Here is a 22502-nt window from a genome sequence, read left to right as displayed (position 1 = left end):
CATATTAATTATTTCAAATACCTCTATGTTGGAAATAATAATCAATATCCTGTGCAGATCTTTCAGTGTGATGCTGCCTTCCTACACTTTCCAGGAGCCGGTGGGCTGCAGAACCCGCCCCCAGCACTGCTCCGCTCCAACAGCTGTCACAGGAGAATGAGAGGGTTTTATAACAAGAGTGGGTAACTGCAATTTGGGTACTCAGGAACTCGTGGGATGCTGTTTCTTGACTCCAAAGGCAAGTCAATAAATGAGAAGATACAGTGGGAGATAAACAGGCTTTGGAACACTTTGCAGGAACTGCTACTAGGAGGTTCGCAGGGGCCATACCCAGCTACTTATGTGTTCTGGCACCTTCAGAAATACTATGGTATTTCAGAAATACTATCGTTTCTCCTGAAGGACCATCTTGCTGCCAAATGATTTTTGCATGTTTTCAGTAGATGCCTGAGTCATAGATTCTACAGTGCTAACGCTCACAAAACTAAGTTTATTTTTGATCTCCTTCCCAAAACTTCTTTCCTAATTCATAATTGTAGTCAACAGCACCTTTGACATGCCTTCCCATAAACTGAGCCTTAAGACAGACATACAGTTAAAGCCCTGAGTTGTATTTGCTTCCTAAATTAACATCCAGGCTGTGATAAATGTGGCAGTGCGTGAATAACAGTTATTGTTTCACACTGTTTGCTGGCAGCATCAGAACAATAACTGCAGTGGTCTCAGTTCAAGTCACACACGTCTGCAAAGCCTCCTGCTGTAGGGTGGCCTTCGTTCTCAATCCCAGTTCCATGAAAAGAACACGTCTCCAATCATTGTCTTGTCCAGGTGAACAAGATAAGGACTTAATCGCTCCTTCCTACAGAAGGAGTTTAAAGAATATCTGTACAGAAGGTCTTTCTGTGATGCTGACATACAGATATACAATTAATAAAAAAACCCCAGCCCTCATGAGAATGTGTACTTTGAATTTAGTTTTAATGCGTTTGGCACATAGCTTATAATGTTTCTTCACCTCAAGAGAGGTCACTTATATCCTGTTTCAATATTTTAGTTTTCTCTGGACTTGCAAACAAGTCAGTTGTGAAACAGATCTTCTAATAATTTCGTTTGAAAGGGGACACACTGCTCCATTTTCTATTATGAGTAAATGGACCAAATTTCTACATTAAAAAAATTGCATGTACTAGGCATATTGTTTCCAGGGTCATAACCATTCTTGATATAGTTTGTGACAGTTGGACTGCTAAATTTTTCAACCTGATAAATGAAACTAAATTGAAAATCAATATTTTCTTTTACAGAAGCTTTCAAAATACAAGGCCTGGCACTTTGCTCAGAGTAAAAAATTCTTCCTTACTAGAGGCAAACCTCTAGTAATACAGATCCTGCAGCACAGTCACACTTGCTCTCACCCCACAAAATGGCACGACAATCTATAAAGCTAAAGAATTAGAAAATAACTAATTAACATAATTGAAATGTCTCAGTTAATATACTTGGTTAACAGCAATGTTATGTTACCAAGAGAAAAATCCCCCTACACACTTGGATGAAAGCCTTGCTGTTACCTCATGTCATATTTATTTCTTAATATAGAAATAATTAATACTTTTATGTATACAGTTATACAGAGCAGAACTGCACAGCTGTCCCTGGCCAGCCATCAAAGGGATGTCTTGTATACACAAGAATAAATTGTTACTTTTTCTGTAATTCTCCCAATGTGAGGGTGGACAAAAAGAAAGTGGGCTAATATGTCATTGCAGTTGCAGTAGTCTGGGCTTTCCCAGAAGTCACTGGAGAGAAATAAGAGCCCTGAGACATTGATGCAAGCCATCTTACATGTGATACAAACATGCCTGACCAGCTTCTTTGTCTTTCATTGACTATTGAGGGAGCATAGCTGATTAGCTCAGATCAAATGAATAATTTATAGATGGGTAAAATCAGGTGTCATGAATATCATCCTCAGTGTCTATTGCATTTGGAGAGCACAAGGCAAACAGAAAATTTCCCTTGCCTCAGGATATTAAAGGTTTGTGTTATTAAGCTCTCTGTTTGCCCAGGGAGGGAGTTCTATTGCAGCCAGATTTGTAAGGATTTGCTTTCTCCTGGAATTAACAATAATGGCTGTACAGCAACACCTGTATCTGCAACAAGAGCCCCTCATTCTTGTCTTCACATTGAACTAAACTGAAGGTGAATAAGACATTAATATTTTTTAATTGGAACCAAAAGAAGTCATTTCATTAAAAAGAAGAAGAGAGTATGAGATCCATTTAATTAAAGCTTTTCCAGCCAATATGCTAAGGAACATTTAGATTCTGCAGGCATCTTATGTATAATCAATGGAAATTGCATGACCAGAAACTGGAAAAGCTTGCAGGAAGCCAATGTAGAATGAGCAAAGACTACAACAGACTAGACCCCATATTACAAAGCTTTGGCATTTATCAGAGAAGAACCAAAATGTTTGACTACTAAGTGGACCCTGGTTGAAGAGTGGCAGGTGAACCCTGCCATGGTTTAAAGCACCCTGCCAGTCTGCACCAAGTGACACATTTGACAGGAATAAGGTGCTCCTGCAGGAGCAGGATCATTGAACAGCACAATGCCATCACTCAGGAGTACCAGTCTCTCCATAGCTGGTATCGCCTCCAGCTGGGTCAGTAGTTCCCTAAACCCTCTTTCAATGCAGAGCAGCATGTCAAGGAAGGGGGTGGGGCACTATTTCATTAGTCCAGCAGTCTGTGAAATAACCATTTAGCTTCAGATGCAGCTAAATCTGGAAGCTGTTTGAGATAGCCATCCTCAGGCAGCCCTAACATGGACCATCCTTTCCCAGTGATCCAAGCAATGTGCCTCACTCTCTGCTCTCATCTCTCGTTTTTCTAAGAACAGTATTGTCATGAGCAAGAAAAGCATGATCCTCTGAACTGGAGTCAGAAAACACATCTTGAAAGAGGAAAAGCCAAAAGATGACTGCTGCAGTGTTTCCAAGTGGTTCACCCCCTTTGCTAAAACAGCTAATTATTGGAAGGGACTTGAGCTCTGCACAGATGTTATTTACCTCTATTTTGAAATGCAGAAAGTTGCAGTAATCGGTTTATTTTTCTTTAACTCTTTTGTGCTTTGGAAGTATCACACAGTTCAAAAGGCAATATAACTAATTTTAAAGAAAATTATTGAGCTGCCAGTGTTTTAATAACTGTTGTTTTATAAAAGAAAACAATAAATAAGGAAAAGCAGATTAAATAAACATAGAAGCTATGAGCAGCACACAAAACAAGTTTTAGTGTATAGAGAAGTTTGGCAAATTATGACTGCTGCAAATCTTCGCTTTTTCTCTGGCTTTCATCAAGATTTCTCTAAAACTTAGACCATGTCTTCAGGAGAGCAGCCTGACACATTGCAAATGGAATAGAACCTGTTGCTCCCGCAGCTGGTCCCACAGGGAATGAGAAGAGCAAACAGGAATCTGTATATCAAGGAGGAGGGTTTTCCCTTTGAATGTCTTTTTTTATATTAATCAGATCCAGTTACTCAGGCTAATTACCTTCAAAAATATTGTAAAATACTTGTGGCCCTCACCTCAGGTAGTCATGTAGACCTGAAAGCTAATAGTCCATCCCCACCTGATCAAAAGGAAAGAACACTCTTAATATATCAAAAATATTAATCCCTGACCCTAGACATCTGGGAAAAATGCTTTGCATTACTGTGCTCAGGGTTTGTTTTGTATTTTGCTTAGGCCCTAAAGACTGCCTTGAGAATTAAACTAACTTGGACTGCTTTCCCTTGCCTGCCTTGCAACTCTTTGGTCTAATCCTGCAAATGACCTTTGTGTGGACATACTTTGCATCCACATGGAGCCATTTGGAGTCTGGCACATATGAAACAGCACAATACTGCAGTGAAGAGTTCAAGTATATCTAATGAGTTAAAATATTTGGCTGCTGCTTTTTTCTGGGAAAGCAGTTCTGAAATGAACATCTGAGGGTATCTTAGCAGTAGACTGGGCTGAAAATATTTTGTAAATGTGGCTTTGTTCCTTAGCTCATTAATTTCAACTTCTCCCAGCATTATATTATTGCTGATCAGATTTCTGGATTGATTTTTGACTAAATTTGAAATTCTAAGTTCATTGCCAAACAGGGACAAAGTGGTGTAGGATGCTGATGATTAATTTAGTCACACCAGAAACATGTTATATTTAATGCTTTCTTCAGTCAGTTCAAAAGCATGTTTCTTCTTTCCATACTACAGTTTGCATAGGCAATCAGCACAGCCCATTCACAGAAAATTAATGAGCATTTCTGTTCATTAGCTGCAATAATTTACATGGCTGGATTCTAACAATGCTTGTTTTTTTTTTTTTTTTTGTTTTTTTTTTGCTTTTTTTTCCCATAAGGGCAGATGAACCACTTGGAACCTGAACCCAATCCTGGGTGTTCCTAATTCCCACAGTTGTCCCTGTGTTGGTCCCTAAAGCTAGAGCAGAACCAGTCATTAGATAGTATCTCTAACTCCAAGCAGTCAGCATCTTCTGCAGCATTTGTTTAAAGGGTTTATAAATAAGAGAATGAATCCTGTACTTTCTTCTTCTTGAAAACAGCATTCAAATACAGTCCTTTCTCTGGAAGCAGAATGTAGCTTGCTCAGGAATTCCTAATATTTTTTTTTCAGGAAGCTATAGTAAAAGCTTAGTTCTGTTAAAATACCAAAGATATTCCTAACCCAGTCTCTTCTGGGAAATGTATAACCAACAGACATAAATACAATCCAGTTTGCCTCACACATTTGGTTTGGTTTTTAGTTTATTTGGTTTTTGTTTTTCTTTTTTTTCGTGGGGATCATGCTTCTCTGGATGCTGTCTCCCCATATTCCACATCACTTTTTAAAAGCTTCAGCAGAAAGATGGGTGGTGGGAAAGCAGTGGGGAAATAAACCAACCAACAACCCCCCAACCAAGCAACCAAAAAAAACCCCCACCCCAATATCACTTTCAGAGCCTAGTCCCCATAAATAGTAATCAGCTTACAGGTTTAGACACCTTCTGGCCTTTGGGTGACTCCCGCTGTCCTAGAGAACATCTCTTGTGTCTCTTCAGTGAAATAGAGCTGAGCAGCAGTCGGTTGGTGTAAGTAGCAGTCGGGTTTAGAAGCCAGTAAAAGCCAAGTACCTGGTTTCTACAGGGTATCTGGCAGTGAGGTTCTGATGAGCTCAAATTGAAGAATAAGCTCTTTGGATATAGTAAGTAAAATGTGGGAGCAGCAACTGACACATTGGGTGGGGCACATAATTTTTGGAAGGAGGGAGAGTTTGAATGAAATCAACATATTCATGTGATACGTCCAATTTTTACTCCTGAGCTTTTCCTCAAGGCCTGAAAGCTGTCTTGATCTAGCCCAGTTCTAGAGGCAGATCTGTTATATGGCAGAGGTCAGGAGAAAGCTGCCACGCTTCATCTAGCTAAAGGGAAGCAGTGGATAGTCAGAAAAAATACAAGATGGGTAGCCTAAACTTTGGAGATGGCTGTTAGCATCTCTGTGCTACTAAAACAAGGCTTTGCTAATCAGTGGATCAAGCTGCTGATTATGTGATGAAGCAAGGAGAGAGCAACAATGCTGTTGTCAATTCCTCACCAGCTACTTCCACCTAAATTATCAGTTCTGTAGTTAAATGAAACATTTTACAAACTAGGGCTGATTTATTACCTTCCAGTCAGAAGCACAGAACCAAACACAGAGTTGTTATTTAGCAGAAGAGCTAAGGTGAATCAAATCATCATTTCACTTTTCTCTCTCATTCAGGCACTTAAACCTTTGCTGTCACGGCCAGTTTTAGATAGTTTGGATATTTATTGTGTTGAACTCTTTTAAACTGTGTGTGTGTGGGAGGGGAGGGTTTCTGAGGGAAAATGCTGCACATGTAATAGTCCCTGCTGGCTTTCTAAAACAAGTTAACATTGTTTGACCTAATGTGAATAAACCTTCAGCAGAACTGAGGCCGATGACTTTATCTGTTAGATTCTGGCTCCTCTAATTTAAAACAAATGAAAGAATGTAGATAGTTTAAGTGAATGCAGAAAAGACTGGAGTGATTTTCCCCTCGACCTTTAAAAAGTTAGGAAATCCTTTGAAAACAGGCACAGCATCTTTAGAAACATTGTCACTGTTGTTATTCCACAGTGACAGTTTCCAACAGCAAAGGATGAAAAACATGTTTTACTCTGCTCACAGTTTCAGAGTGTGTCACTAGATTTTCATTGTTAGGAACACAAGTTAATAGTCTTAAGTGAGTTCTGCTGGGCTCCTCCTAACCATAATCTCACTTACTCAAATTTTATACTGCAACCCATTCTCCTGGGCTCACTGAATTATACTTGAAATTGTTTTTGTCTCTGGCTGGATGATAGTAAATTCCTGCAGGCTTGAACAACTTTGTATTTCTTTACAGAGTACCAAGTTTGTGGTCTGAGCTGAAATACTAATGCTGTAAACCCACCAAAATGTATCCAGCTCCAGATTCAGAATAGCAGGGATGATTGTGTGAACAGCTGAGGCTTACTGCTGTAAAAGCTATGCCAGCCTGCCTTGGTGTACATTGGTAGCCTCACACAAACACCTCTGGGTGACTGGCAATGGATCAGGGATGCTGGCCAGGAGGAACAGTCATCTCGCTGTCCACTCCTGGCTTCTCTTTGTGCTTCGGACATTGTTACTCTGTCCACATCAGGAATGGTGTCCTGACAGACACAGATCTCCCTTTACACCACAGTTTTGTTATCTGAGAAGACTACATTGAGGAGCAGAAGGCACATAATCTGCATAATCTGAGACACTGGTTTTTATAGCACAGGTACCTGGTTCCCAAAAGTGGACAAATGGCTCCTTTCTCCTTACAGCTCCTTTCATCCTTGCAGCAGGATAAGAACTGGATGTCCAGACTTCTACCCAGGCTGCAATGTTACTCTGTGTTGGCATCCCCAGGCAGTGATTTTCCCTGAGAGTATTCTTGCAGAATACTGTATGCACTTAAAATGGTGTTACTTCTAGGAGGTATTGCCTAACACCCTGTGACTGATGGAGATGAGGGATGACTGACTGAAACTTCAGGATGTCAAAACCCTCTCTTGCTATGGAGGACCCAGTGGTAGGCCTTGTTGCAATTCTCTCTGGCAGTTCTAAGCACTTTAAAATCATCAGTATCCAGGGCCAAGTATGGAAGGTGTGATCTTCGAAGAGAAGACTGAAATAAAAGAAACACATTTGTAAGGGTTCAGTGTAAAAGAGGAGCCAAGATATAGGCATGGCAGCAATATTTATTTCTGTTGCCTGAGTATTGGTGATAGGAACACCTATAGAATGAAAGGGGAATATTGTGGTATGGTTACCAAGAAAACAGCCATCACTACTGATGTCTAAGATGAATACTGTACTAGTGCTGGACAGGAAACAGATGCCTGTATCATGACTGAATCACAGGAATTTCAATGCAGAAATCTGTAAAGTAAATGCAGTTACAGGCAATGGTCACATTACTGTGTAGCTATAGTAATGATTTAATGGCTTTTACATATTTAGTAGGGACTGACTATTATCTGCATTATCTTGGAAATACCAGTGAATGAGAAATGTGTGCGTAATCCAATCCTCAAATCCTCATGCTGGGAAGAATCTCCTGAATCATTCTCGGGCACCTGTCAGCATCTTTGGGAAGCAGGGATGCTGTTAGGTTGATTCCAGTGATGAAAAGCCTGTAGCCAGGCAAACTGTGGTGCTTGCTTGCTTGCAAACACTTCCTTGGAATATTTCTTACATCCGTAACAGAGATGTCCAGGCTCAGCCTGAACCTCTCAAAGGCCCTGACCATGAGATTGAAGCCACTGGCAACTAGAGCAGAAACTCTAATCAGAATGATCATTACCTCGGCAGCTCCTACAAGTGACAATTTCTGAGGACAAGCATCAGTACAATCATCTCCTTGCCTGAGGCTTATGTCCGCCCACTCACTCACTCCTCCTTTCATCCCTAAACTCAGGTCCTGTTAAACTTGGACCTTTTCCTATTTAACTTTTCAGACTCCTCCTTAGGAGAGAAGTCCTTATCCCAGCACAAATACCCAAGATTTACTGCTATCTCCCACAGCTGCCTATCTAATCTATTTTACTCAGGTACTCAACACTAATCTAATCTAAAGAGTCATGTAAAAAACCCGCTCTCACTTTAAGTTCTTTTTCTCTCCACTCTGTTGTTGTCTAACCCAAAGGCCAGGCATTTGGCTGGGCCTCCTCAGTGCCTGTGGCACCTCACGTCTGACATATCAAGGTGGGCTGTGGGTGGTGAGAAATGAGAGAGCATTCAAGATGGCAAGGACAACAGAACTGCTTAGCAAATGAATTGCTACTCCTGAGTGCAGGTTTACAGGTCTACACACTTGTGCATGTGAGAGAAAGGCATGCCCCTGTGCCCTGCCAGAGACAGGTGCTATGCACCATCTGGAAAGGAGGCAGCTACCAAAACCATATTTAGTGTAATGAAATTCAGTCCTCCAGTCTTCCTGGCCAAGTGAAATTTGATGTCTGCAAATTAGCCTCTAGAATATCTATATTCCCAAAACATCAACATGTTTACTCAGCAAATGATAGTTTAAGAAAGCAGAGCCTAGTGACTGTGCCACCACTGACCCAGCAGAATGAGCTGAACAGAATGACTGAGTACACCTTAGCCCCCAGACTGCAGGACAGGCTTCACTCTGCCTACCTGGGAAATTTAAATTAGCTGCTAGACTTTGCACTGGAGTGTCTGAGATGTGCTCAAAGATGTCTGCAGCAGTTCTCCTGTGGGGATGATACTCTTTAGCAAGGAGTGATAATAAACAGTAGGAGAGTGCTAACACTTTAAGCTGCTGCAGCTGCCTGCTGAGTATGTGTCAACACCTTCAGACTGGAAGGTGAGAAAGTGAAATTATAGCTTTCAGATACCCTATTTTCTGCTTTTGCAACCTCTTTTATTAAATAACTTTCAAGGATGATTAAGGGACTAAAAGGTTTGCTTGTGTATTATGAATCCAAGATATTGAGTGTGTTTCTGAAACTTTGTGTCCTTGTTCAAGCTTGACAATTTATGACACCGTTTTTACAACAAAAAAATTACAGCAAGATAGTCTTATACAGGAATGTCCTATAAACACTCCAGTGTCTTGAACAAAAATATCTGCCACTAAAAAAATAGAACATTGTAATATGAGGAAGAAAATTAAGTACACAGTTTAACAAAGGTTTGTGTAGTCTGAATTTTCTTTTGATAGTTACACAAATATATATGTCTCAGTCAATAATGAGGTCTAGTCCCTCAACCTAGCAATGAAGTAATATGTGATTCTAGGATCAAAGTTTCCTCTGTTATATTTTCATCTCTCCTTAAAATTTGAAAGCTAAAGCTAGAGAAGTTGATTGACAATGTAAAAAAAACCCAAACCAAAACAAACAAACAAAAAAAAAAGCCCCAAACAAAACCCAAAACAAACCCACTGGAAGATTTGTCTCTGTATTGATGCAGCTATGCTGGTAAAGAGACTTGTTAGATTCTATCCTCAGAGCCCACTTGTAGTTCAATCTCTCCAAGACATTTTGTAAATCTGACAACATTCTATATGGGTATTAGTGATTATGCTAATTTAGATTTGGAGTCAGTACTGTGTCTCCTATTGAAAAAAAATTATTATGAGTACATGAACTAATTTTCTATACATCAAGGAATCTTGATAGTGTTCTGCAGATTGTCATGATGACTCCAGTGCAAAGAGGAATGCACAGCTGAGCACATAGCTACACTTCTTGGTTCTGTTTGATAACAGAATTTCAACAGAAGTGTTCCAACTGTTCCCCTTCTCCACTCTTCAAAAATCTCAAGTGATTTTAATTCTAGTCTTTTCAACTTCTTGACAACCATTGTGCAAACAACATTATAAGAGTTTTCTCACAGTCTGCATAGCAAATACATCTTTTAATGTTATAGGAGAGTGAGAAATAATAAGGGAGCTGGGCAGAACCTTCCTGTAGATTGCCACATGGATAGCAGTATGCTTATTCAAAATATTTCTATGTAATCTCTAGTCCAGGTCAGGTTCAGCCACAAAGTAATCTTTAACATCAGAAATTTATGAGGAACTCAAATTCAGAAATTACCACATATTTTAAACTATATATATACCTTATGAAATCCACAGCAACAAGTAGTATTGCAGGCAAGCACCTGAATCAGTGTGACAGGCTGTGAGTTGTAACACCCTTTTAAACTCAGCAGATGTGACCTGGATTGATAATAATTAGCATATGGGCCTCGAGACTTTTCCTCCAGCTGCTGGAAATAAGCTTGTTCCTCAGTTCTCTGGATACCAGTATTCATCCCTGCTGACAACTCAAGTTGCTGATGGATAACCAGGGCAGGCACCTCTTTTCAGAGATTGCGATCTCATGGGCAAGGGCAGCACGTAAAACAAACACAACCCAAAACATTACTATTGTTTTCAGTACACAAACTAGATACAACGTTTCGTTTCACTCAATTCTTTACCAATTCTTGCAAATGCTTTGTTTTTCTTTGTTCCCTGCCAGAGAGAGCTTACTTGTCCAACCTCCAGGCTGGAAAACACTATCCTAAAAACCGAAATTTCAAATCACATACTCCGATCATGATAAAGTATAGAACATATCTGCATTTACGGCCTTCGTAGCTACCACACAACCAAGTTCGCCCCCGCCACTGGCCCAGGGGCGGCCCAGGACTTCGGCCGAGCCCGTCCAAAGCCAGCCCAGGGGCGGTGGCGGTCCCGGTCCTCCCGTAGCCAGGTGCAGGTGGAGCTGGCTGCAGAAGCACCAAATCCTGCGCTAGGGCGGAAAGTCTGAGATCGCTGCTGTGCGATCAGCCCCGCAAACGCCCAGGGAAGCAGCAGCAAACGCCGCCGCCCCAGGCCGCGCTGGCGGGCGGGGGCCGGCGGGGCTCTGCGCTCCCCAGCCGCAGGGCGGGTGCCCTGGACGGCAGCCGAGAGCCAGTTCCTGCCCTCGCCGTGTCGTCTGAGAAGGTGGGTGGAATTTTGGAGGGAAGAGAAACCGCCAGGCGGGAGGCAAGGGAAGGGGACACGTTCCCCCATCAGCAGAGGCAGCGGGAGCCGCCAGCGCCGGGAAGGGCGGGGCGGGGGCCGGAGCCCCGCGGGCCGAGGCCGAGGGGCGGCTGCGGGGCCGTGGGGCGGCGCCGCCTCCCTGCGCGGGGTCGCGGTGCCGGCCCGGCAGTGCGGGCGATGGACACCCCTGTTCTTGTCAGGGCGGGGGCCGCCCACGGCTGCGGCGCTGGGACGGCCCCGGGGCCTGCCTGGAGATGGGCTCCAATGGGTCGGGGCAGAAGGGGGGCCGTGCTGGGGCCCGGGGGAGCGATCGCGGCGAGCGGCACCGCGCACAGCCCTGTGCTTTCGGGAGGGCGCTACCTGGAGTGCCCCGCCGCTCCCCCGCTCGCCGAGCCCGGGCCAGTGCTCAGGTAGCTCGGGGAGCCCCGGGAGGAGCCCGGGGGGGCGCAGCTGGAGCGGCGCGATGGCCCCAGCGCCGAGACTCCCTAATCGCCGCCGGCTGCCGCTGTGGAAGCAAAGCGGCGTCTGCACGGGGGAGGCCCGAGGGAGGGGCGCGGGCGGGGCGTGGGGCGCGGTGGTCTGATCGCGAACGGCTCTGGCTACGTAGACGGGGGGAGGGAACGGCCTGCGAGCGGGGCAGACCCGCGTAAGAGACAAAAGCCCGGCACGGCCTCGCTGCTGTCGGAGGGGTCTTTTGTTGCTACTTCTTCATCGGGGCTTGTGCGCTTTCTGCTGCCGCCCCCCACCCCAGCACGCCTCTGGATACAGCCGGGGCGGGAATTGTGAGCCGGCGGCGGCTTCCGCCCAGCCCGGAGAGCGAGCGGCCCTTCAGCCCCCGGTCCCGTTCTCCTCGCCCACCAGTTGATCCAAGTTCGGCTGGGCCGAGGCGGGAGCGGCCCAACCGCCCCCGCCGGCCGCGGCTGCCCGGACAGCGCCGCTCCGTCCTCGCTCCCTCCGGCGGCGTGTGGCGAAGTAGGAAGGAGCGGACACCTCCCGCCTCTCCCCGCTTGCCCTCTCCTCCCCGCGGCTGGGGCTCTGGATAGGAGGAGCCGGAGGAAGAGGAAGATGACGGAGTGGGTGCAATTAGCCTAACAAGGGACGGGCGGCGGAGGCGGCGGCGTCCCCGCGCCGAGAACTGACACATCTGCTTTCTCTCCTCCTCCAGCTATGAAGGCAGCAGCCGGGGAGCGTAGCTGAAGCCCAGGGTCGTTCCGGTGCTCTTCCCTATGGCAACCGCGTGAAGGGGCCGACCCGTCCCCCGGCGGCGGGGCTGGGCTGGCCGAGCCTCGCCTGGCGTGCGCGAGTGGCTCTGGCATTGGTTCCCTCCTCCCGTCCCTTCCCTTCCCCGATGTGGGCTCCAGTGGATTTGCGCCTCCTTTGTAACCGGGAATGAAATAATGGCGACCCGGTGGGCAGTGGGGCCACCCGACGGAGATGGAGACAACGAGCCCCCCCCGGGCGGCGGCAGCGGTGTCGGCGGCCAGGTAGGACCGGCAGAGGCGGGCGGGGCGCGGGCCGGACCGGGCGGCCGCCTCCCGCCGCGGGGAACGGCTTGGCTGGAGCGGGCTTAATGGCCGCTCCCGCCCGCTCTCCCTCCCTCCCGCTCTTCCTGCCCGCCCGCCCCGGAGTTGCTGGGAGTTGGACGCTGGGAGTGGTGCGGTTCCCCGGCGGCGCAGGGGAGGCAGCCGCCCGGCCGAGCGCTGGCCCCGCACTCGGGGCACCGCTCCCAGGCCGGGAGGCGGCGGCGTCTTCGCTGCCTCGCGGGCCGGGCGGCGGCTCCGCTTCCCGCCCCGCGGAGCCGCCGCCGCCGCCCTCGCCCTCGGGACGGAGGTTTTCCCGGGGCCGCCCCTGGGGCCTCTCGCCCCCCCGGCCCCGCGGGCAGAGCGTGGCGTGTCGCTCCCACGCCCAACCTGCCCGTCCTGCAGGAGCGCTTCGCTGAGCTCTCAGGAGTACGGCTTCGTGCCTGTCACATTTCTGTCGTGGTGATTTTCAGTAGAAACAAGGGTCTGGCCTCTGTCTGCTTGACCCCAGTGCTTGCCACTGTCCTGTCCGCAGTCCCTTATATTAAGGATATTTCTATCCACAGCATTCGTTGCTGGAACGATCCTCTGTGTGTTTAGTTCAGAAACTTAATAGCGTGCCCTTTGGTGTCACCGTTGCATGTTTTGACTTGCAAGACAAAGTTTTTAACGCAGAACCGTGTCTGATCCTTCTGTGCTCCCTATTAATAATAGTGTCTCTGAAAATATTAATTTTAGATTCAACAAAATACATATAACAGCTTCAGTGGACTTGTTTTAAGATTTGTCTTAAACTTTATTTACAAAGACAAACCTGATTTTGTATTTCTCAAAGTTGGAGTGTGCATGTTGTGCTGAAGAGAAAGCTGATTTAAATCTGCATAGGGCTGTGAAATGTATGCCCTTTATGTAGATACTCCCCTTTTTGTTTGCTGATACAATTGAGTGATTTTTTAGGCATACAGAAATTTAATTGAGAAGTGTGGATGGTTTTTGGTTTGGTTGTGGTTTTTTTTTTTTATTTTGTGTGATTTTTTACCTTAGGCCACTGAGTTTTAGTTTAGTGCTCTCCTTGAATTCACCCTTTTGCCTTGGATTGGAAGTGTCAAATATGGTGTAGGATTTTCTTTTCTGCTGTCATCTCAATTAAGTGGTTCCCACAGTCTCTTAAAGCCAGGTGGGTTAGGTGAGGACAAAATCAGTTTTAAGTAAGAGCACAGAAGATGTTAAGACTTTTTGATAAAATTCAGCTGGAAAACAGTGCCATGTTTGGAGAACCTGTCCTTCAATACTTTTCAGGTAGTGTGGGAAGAAGGAGAAAACTCTGTGTCTAATGGTAGATATTAATATCTGCTTTTTAATTCTGTAAGATTGAAACTTCTGGTCTTTGGCACTGGCCCTTGTCATAATCTACCTTGTCCTGTGGTGGTAAGCCTTAACAAGGCCTGTGGCACTTTTGGAGCTCATCGTGTTAAAGCTGTCTAATTGGTGACTACTAATAGGCGTGGAATTGCAAAATGGACTGCTCTGCCTGTTGTTTTGCCAGGTATTTACATGTTGGAGTTAAAATGTAACTGGTAGACGAGGTGTGCTGGGACCTGTGATTGCCTTAATCACAGCAGGCCTGATGTAATCTTTGCTTGAACGTAGACAGCCCTGGTGAATGTCTGATCAAGGTTGCAGTGCATTCTCAGTTGCCTTCTTGTAAGATTGCTGTGGCTTAAAGTTCAGTTTATTATGTTATACCTTTAGTTTCATTGATTTGTGTGAAATACCCAGAGAGTGAGAATTTGTGGCTTGACATCTGCTCTATTTGATGTAATAGTTACTGTACATTGTTTCATGTGCTATATGTGAACAAATCCCTTTAATTGAAGTCTCTCATGTTTGTATTGAGCAGTAAGAATGGCTTTTCTGTTTAAAAGATCAGAAAATACCTTTAATGAAAAACAATTACTAGAAAAAGGGACTTCAGGTTTCAAAAAAATTGCTGCAGTTGCAGAGGTTTATAGTAGTCTAATACTGATGTGCAAGGTATTAGCAATTTAGAGAAATTATTTATGGTTTTGGGACGCTGGATCCCATATGGTGTTTGCATTATAATGCAGTAATTAGGTAATCTATGTTTTATGCTTAGGTGTAGATATACGTACAGCAGACTGTCACGAGGAAGACTCCAGGCATAGCCGTTGTTCACCACAGTCAAGGGAGTTGCAACAAAAATTAGGACTTTGAATCAGTTTAAGTTTTTGGAAATGCGTTAACTGTAATCATCAGTGTTTGAGCAAGGACTGAAAAACTTGTGCTCTATCTTCAAGATCAGTGGTCAGACTAAGAAAGGGAATGTTTGAGAAGTGATGCTTCTGTGGGTCTTTGTGTACACAGGTAGAAGAGAGGACATGTTATTTGAGTCCTCTGGGTACCACATATGTTGGTCGATAATTGTGTTTTGTTTTGGATGCCTGCCTACTCTGATACTAAGTTCTGTTTGGTTACACCTTTCTGTGTTTCCTATTTTTATTTTCACTTCATTTTTTTTAAATTTTCCCTTTGTTGCTGTACCTGGTGGTCTTTCTAAGCACAGAGCACCTCCACTGAAATGATTGTTGCGAACAAAGATTTCACATTCAGGCTTGCATGCTCCATCTGAACATGGAGTGCCTGTTCAATGGGACAGGTCACGTATTCTGGGCTCCTGGGGGAGCTGGCAGAGAGGGCCAGGGACTCTCAGGGCTGTTTGCCATTCTCTTTGAAATCTGACACACGCTTACAAATGGAAGAATTGCTGGGCTTATGTTCGTAAGGGCAGATAAGTGGGAGCATGTTCTTTCTGGCTTTTAGATTAATAAGCATTGGCTATCTCTGTTCTGTCAGGTTGTAGTGGTATTTTGCTGGAGAGTTTAAGGCCTGCTGAGGTACAGGCAGTACTGCTTCAGTCACAACATCCCACCTACAGGCCTGTCCAGATTCGAGGCTGTAACTGGTGTCTTTGTTAGTGTAAATTTAATTTCCCATCCTTTGCCTAGAAAGGCACAACAAAAAGTGGGGGTTTTTTTCAAGTTTTTTTTTGCTTTTCTGTTTCTACTGTTTTGTATTTAAAGAAGTGCTGTGTCTCTTTGTAGTATACTTTACTGCTAATCTGTATTAAAAGTACATTCTGAATATTAAATGAAGGCTTAAGAAAATATTAAGCACAGTGTGTGTGGCCTTAAAAGCCAATTTTTAATTCTTAACAATGCTATTTCCTTAGTTTATGAACAGTAAAGTGAATACTAGAAATACTTTATCAAATAATTTTATTAAGACTGATATTTTTCTTTTGGTTTGGTTACATGTTTTTATTTTGCTTAGCAGATGAGTTGTTAGGAATAGTGAATGGTCTTTAGTGATTCTGTATTTGTTGAAAATTAGGAATACATTTCCAAAGACTTCTGTAAATAATAAAAAAAAGCCGTTTATTAGTACTTGCTTTGTAATCACAAGTGTTCAATTTCAGAGAAGAAGAAAACCCACAACATTCTTACTCCTACACCTTATCAGAGAGAGTGCAACTGCGTAAACTGAAGACGAGCATGTGCTGGGTCAGGAACCAGAGAAGGGCAATGATGGCACTAAAAATAGAAAATCATTTGCCTCTTGCTAACAATAATGAATAGATCGTTTACTATTTTAACAGCCTGGTTGGGATGACATTGGTAAACTTCCAAGTGGTAACTCCCAGATGTTACATCTCTCTCCTCTCAGAGCTGAATGTCAGTCTTTCTGTAATTGTGCCTATAAACATGTGTTCTGGAGCTCTGCGTTGGTGGGTATTGATACTTTTTCTATGCCTGATACTCAGAGGCTGGAAGGTTTAATAGTAATGGTAAATATTAGAATTAGAAAAATCCATTTATAAAATTTTATATTCAAATAGTACACAATACTGATTGTTAAAAGTGTACATTACTTAAGGTGTTAGAGAATTCTGCATAAAGCTTCCATTTATTAAATTCAGTATAAATACCAGCCTTACCTGGAGTTTTGGTTGCAGCTGTTCAAAAAGCTTGAGTCAAATCCTGTTTAATCATGCAGGCATAATGCTGACTTCTGCTCTGATTTATGTCAGCATAAGCCTAGATTAATTTGACAAAACATGGACCTCTTCCTTGAAGAAATGTTACTTATTTGATAAGTGACAATATGAAGCGGGAAATACCTTCTTTTTTTGAAGGAACTATCTGCCTTCCAATGTAACTGCACTTAATGTTTTTTCTCAGGCAACTTCTTGCTTTCCAGTTACACAATTTTGTTGATTGTACCACTTTGGTATAGCTGTCTGAAAAAAAATACTTCTGCAAGAGAAATGCAGTGGACTGAGAGTAACTTGAACTGTGGCCACATGAAATAACTGCTCTTACTGCATGCATTATATGCATTATACAACTGAACATTTTCTTTAAAAGGTTTGACAAACATCAAAGTACTAAGTTGACTTTATCTGCGTAAGCTAGTTTTAATGATTTTTATTAAGATGTAAAAATAACATCTGTTACTTCAGACATATTATTTAATGTAATTTGTATTTACTTACATGCAAAAACGAGAAAACGGTTGGGGAAGAGGAACTATTTCATCTTGCACACTGTATGCATTTGTGATCTTGTCCCTCTTATATCTTTGAAAACATCTTATTGTAGATCTTACATAACCAAATCATAACTGAATAGTATAGGCTCTGAAAAGAGTAAAAGCTTGTATTTTTTTTTTTTCTTTAATTCTCTGACTACATACATATGTGGCTGTGTAAATGATGATTATAATATAAACATATACAACCTGTGACCTAAACATGTACAACCTGTACAACCTAAAAGAAAAAAAATATTTTTCCAAGGAAATCTAAGTAGCAGTGTTAGGGTAAGCTGTTAGGAATATATACTGGTGCTTTGTAGCTGCTGTTTTGGTTTTTTTTCTCTGATAACAAATGGAAGAAGAAATTGAGGTTTTCTAGCATTCAGAGGTTGTATGCTATTCTTCCTTGCAGTTGTTAGTGTGCTAAATTGCATAGAACAGGAAGAAGATAGAAAAAGAATTATGAAATGGTATTAAATGAAAACAAGATTTATTTATGGTGGTTATCAGGAGTCATTGTTTTTAAAAAAGCATGAGTTAGCCCTGGTGTAAATGTTGAGGTTTCTAAACTGTATTGAAACAATCTGAATTGACAGTACTCCTAAAGTCAGTCTGGTGGGCTGTTAGATACAATTCCATGATTGTGGAAGCTGTCTGAGCCTATGAACTCATCAAAACCTTGAATTTAGGGCCTTGCTACAGAGGAAGTGTTTGTCTGCTTGCCACAATACATAATGGATGTATACTAAAAATATGTTATCCTAAGCATAGTTTGCAGACAGTGAACGTGAGTTATGCTGTCTGGTCAGATTGATTTCTTTCTACAGAAATCTTGTAACACTTAGCCTGTTCATAATATGAAATGTAGATTATTGTAAATGCTGTGCTTTTGTGCTGTCCAAATCCTTCTTATGTCTTGTAAATTTTTTTTTTTTTTTTTTTTTTTTTTTTTTTTTTGTGCAAAGACACTCCACGGTATTTTCACCTAGTAGTAAGTATACATAGTAGAAGTATAATGGGTAGGAGAAGTGACGTCAAACAAGCTTTGATTATGTTGGTACCAGAAGCCTGACACATCTTGTAAACCTGAAAGTGCATAACCTTGGAGTTGCAAGGTGGGATTAAGCTATTTCATGTATACTGTTCCTGGGTACATAAAGGGTATTTAATGGGAAGGCTTCCTCTGTGTGTTTTTTCTTTTTGTTGGGCATTTGTTTTTCTTTGGTGGTATGAGTTTTGGTTGTTGTTTGGTTTTTGGTTTTTGTTTTTTTTTTAAACCATAGTAAAATGCATTTTTCACTTACACTAGTTAGATGGGAGCTCTGGCGTCTCCCTGTTTTTGTTGTTTGCTTTGGTAACAGGGAAACAATTTTCTGACTTTACTTTGTTGACTGTTGTTGGATTTGAAGAGAACACTTCTGGGGAGGTGATACTAGAGTTTAGTGATTGGATCACTTTGGAATAGGATGGTAAAGATTAGGCACAACTGTATGCTTTGTTCTCTGCATCTCTGTGCTGGGGGCTGAACTACTGCATTTTTCTGAATTGGTGTACCCTGTTATTCTGTGTGGAAGGGAATTGTGTTTAACAGAAAGTGTTGCTGCTTTATATTGTCTGTTCTAGATTTTTGCACTGACAACTTGTGGATAAGTGTTTTAGTGAAGCCTTGTATCTGTTGCTGCAGCTCTCTACAGTCTGAGAGAGCCTGATACAAGATATAAATCATGTTAGTAAATATTTGGTGCTAAGCATGAGAGGTTCTGTGTGGGCATTCTGGAAAAACACTAAACAGCTGTTTAGATTTTTACTCTGGTTTGCAACTCTGGTATACACCTCTGGGAGTGTAGGTAGAGGCTTCTTTGTGTTCTAAATTTCTTTATTTCCATTTGCCAGCAGCTGCTGCTTTGGTGAGAGTGAATGAGGTGCCTCCTTAGAGGACATGGATAATTACAGATTCTCTATTGGTGGAGGGGGGCACTCTGAGATAGACATTTTCTTTCATGTGTGTGTCATTTGCATAATGTGTTAGGACACACAGTATGGACTGCATTAAGCACTAGCAAATATGCTGTAGGGAATAATCTTGCACTAGCATCAATAAGTTGGCTGGATAATGTAATCTTCCTTATTTTAAACGTTTAGGTTTGTATTTGTCTATTTGAAGGGCCGGGGACAAGAAACAAATAGAAAACCACATAAACTGTACTGAGGAGAGAAATTTTAAATGCTTCTGAGTAACAGTTGCAGTTGGTACAAATAGGTTGAAAAGAGAAACCTGAACTTGTGTGGGGATTTTGGTTTTTGTTTGTTTGCTGTGGGTTTTTGGTTTTTTTTAGTTGGCTGCTTTGTGGGGTTTGTGGTTATTTTTGGGAGAGGGGTTGTTTTTTTTTTTTAATTAATGGCAGTGTGCCCTCCTATTTGTATGTATGTGTATCTCTTTACACTTTGATTAAATACTATTTCTTATTAGAATTTCATTGCAAACCACTCATCCTTTTAAGGACTGTATTTGATTCTCTTCTAGTTAAGTTTTTCATCTAAATATTTGGGGCTTTTTGTGTTGTGAAGTTTGAGACATAAGAGAGTGAACAATCCTGTAATAAAAAGAGTTTAAAAAAATCAAAGCTTCTTAAATTTCCTTAAATGTTAGTGTTGAATATATCTGTGTAGTTCTCTTAGTCTAAGTGCAGGGGCAGAAAAGACTAAAATTCAAATGCCGATGTGATTTAAAACTTCAAAGTGAATAGAGGTCTTGGATGCAACTTGTTCTGTCCATGATGTGAGTTAAAAGAGAATATTTTAAACTCTCAAGAATCCCTTACAGATCACTTGGCTTGTGGCAGATACAATCTGCTCAGTGATACATTCACAGCATTGAGATGGACTACTCAATTTTGAAAACTAAAACGGAGCTCGATCTACAGCTTAAGTTGCAGTTTTATATCAGAAAACTGCACAGGGAGAAGTGCTAAAAAACTAGCTCATGGAGCTGAAGTCATATGGATTTCAAAACCATAACACAATTCCAGTTACTTTTGAGAAAAATACAACATTATAACTTGTTCAAGGTCTATCCAGATGTAATAGAATGTGGAAGAGGTTGATTTCATAAGAAGCTTGATAGATATTTAAATAAAATTCTTTCATTAAAGTCTATGGTAGTGTAGGCATGTTTAAATGTTTATGTCCTCAGTTCCATAATGTTTAAGAGGGCTAGAGGTCGGTCAGTGTTTGCAGGAGTATACAAAGCTATCAGAATTCCCTTTTGATGTAAGAATTGAGAGCTGAAGTATTTTGTTGTTCACTTGGTCAGCAAAAGAAGCAGCAGGTCTAGTATCTGCTCCTCAAGCAGGTGACTCTTCTTACCTGTGGGTTTTGACCTGTTTTTTGTAAGATAAAAATCTGGTTAGGGTTATCTCCAAAAGAAGTGCTGCAGTTTTCATGGAACAAGCTGTCCCATTGCACTTCATGCTTTGTTGTTGTTGTGCTTTTCTTCTAATTTTGATGCAACTTTAATAGGGAGCCTGTGACTCCAGTGACTCCGTGTATAGCCGCAAACATTTCTTACTCACCAATGGCTGTAAAATCTGACTTGTTCCTTCTTGCATGCATTTTAAAGTTTTATTATCCTCAATCATCTTGGTAAAAGATGAGTAAGTAAACTTTGCCCGGAGTAATCAATTTTCATGGCAATTTTTCAGGCCTTTTGCTCCATTCTCTGTATTTGCACTGGTTTTGTATGGAACTCTCTACATACAGTCTCACACTTTCTGTATGCTTTAGTTACATTTTCAAATATGTTGGAAAAGTTGCTTTGGAGCTGCTTGTGAGGTGGGATTTAAACACGGTCTTTCTTTTCTTAAGGAAAAACAAATGAATGGCTTGTGTGCTGCTCTGAGATTATTAAAGTTTCCCATATTGCCAAATTACCAATAATATGGAATTTGGAAGAGTGAAACAAGTGAACATGAACAACCTTCAGTATTCGTTGCAATTTGTGTATCTGAATCAGATGCTGAGTAGTTCAGTATCAGTAAGTAGTTTGGCAAGCTGGTATTCTGATCCTGATGTCATGGAGGTGATCTTACAAGCTCATTGCTATCATCTCTTTTGATGGCATTTTAATTTTTTTGAAACATGAGAAGTAGTATTCTTGGTTTTTAAAACTACTGCATACAGAACCAGAATGAGTCTGTGCAACAAAGGGCTTTTTCTGTATGAAAGTGTTATGAAATGTCACATTGTATAATGGAAGCTGGCCAATACAAGTAGTATTTTGTAGACCATGCCCTTTAGGTGTGTTGTTTTTTTTTTTTTTTTGTAAATTCAAAACTGTAGAGGGTTTTGAGTAAGTTTCTTTTCATTTGCACTGTGACTGAGGCTATGATTCATCTGTGTATCTAAACAGGTCTGGTAACTGCTGTTTTCATGAATTTAATGACAATGGAGAGGTAAAAGTGCTTCTTTTGTTACCTTTATTTGTAGAGAACTTTTGCCTGCTGATAGTTATTCTGATTAGTGAAGATGAATTGTCTATCCAGAAATGCTGAAGGACTTTCTTCAGTTGTAAGTTGATACAAAATGTGTGTGTCTTATGTCACATATAAAATACTGAGAGATGATGATTAACCAGGAGCTCATGGGTGAAATCTTAAATGTTCTGGTAGGTAACTCCAAGGATTAAACAGCACCTTAATGCATGGTGTTGTTCAAAAGAGTGAATTGTCATCCATTCCCTAATAGTTTTGAACATCTGTTATGCCTCAGTATATAAATCCATAGTACACTTAGAGCTGGTGTGTCTTGGTCCCATCTCTCTCTGTTTTTCCCCATCTCAGAAACAATATAGTAATGCTGGAAAAATTGCCAAGAAAGGCTAGTTGTGATAATTGAATAGATGAAGTTGTTTTCATATCAAAAGCAAAAATGGAATCTAGGACTTGGCAATTTGGGAAAGAGGGGACTAGAGACTGGTGATGTTAAGATGTTGTAGCTTTCTTTGTCTTCATCTTGAATTTCTATGGATCAGCTCTTTACTATCTGCACCAGATAGTAAGAACTTGGTGGCGTCAGATGAGCATGGTGGGTTGAGATCAAGCAAAAGGAGATGGTCCTTTGCATAAAAATTAATTAAAACTTGTTATTACTCTGCGCTTTAAAATTTTGAAAGCTAAAAGCATGTGTATAGACTGGATATATTTTTGAAAGAGCAATGCATTTAGAGTTACTCAGTACCCT

The 22502-nt window shown here is 42.0% G+C and overlaps 1 protein-coding gene across 3 annotated transcripts in view; it reads left to right on the top strand.

The window, feature by feature from the left end:
• Window positions 1-12054: 12054 nt before the first annotated feature.
• Window positions 12055-22502, top strand: part of ARHGAP21 (Rho GTPase activating protein 21) — a 111094-nt gene continuing 100646 nt past the window's right edge. The window contains exons 1-2 of one of the 3 annotated variants that reach the window (XM_031503811.2): window positions 12055-12203; window positions 12296-12614. In XM_031503811.2, the coding sequence (XP_031359671.2) occupies window positions 12528-12614 (87 nt within the window). In that variant the 5' untranslated portion in view covers window positions 12055-12203; window positions 12296-12527. Of the gene's footprint in view, window positions 12615-22502 lie in introns of all 3 variants that reach the window. The other 2 variants (XM_021533120.3, XM_031503812.2) reach the window with 2 other exon arrangements.

This window comes from Lonchura striata, chromosome 1 (assembly GCF_046129695.1).
Source record: "Lonchura striata isolate bLonStr1 chromosome 1, bLonStr1.mat, whole genome shotgun sequence".
Taxonomy (NCBI): domain Eukaryota; kingdom Metazoa; phylum Chordata; class Aves; order Passeriformes; family Estrildidae; genus Lonchura; species Lonchura striata.
The sequence above is the reverse complement of the archived record's forward strand: the minus strand, read 5'-3'. Positions and strand labels throughout refer to the sequence as shown.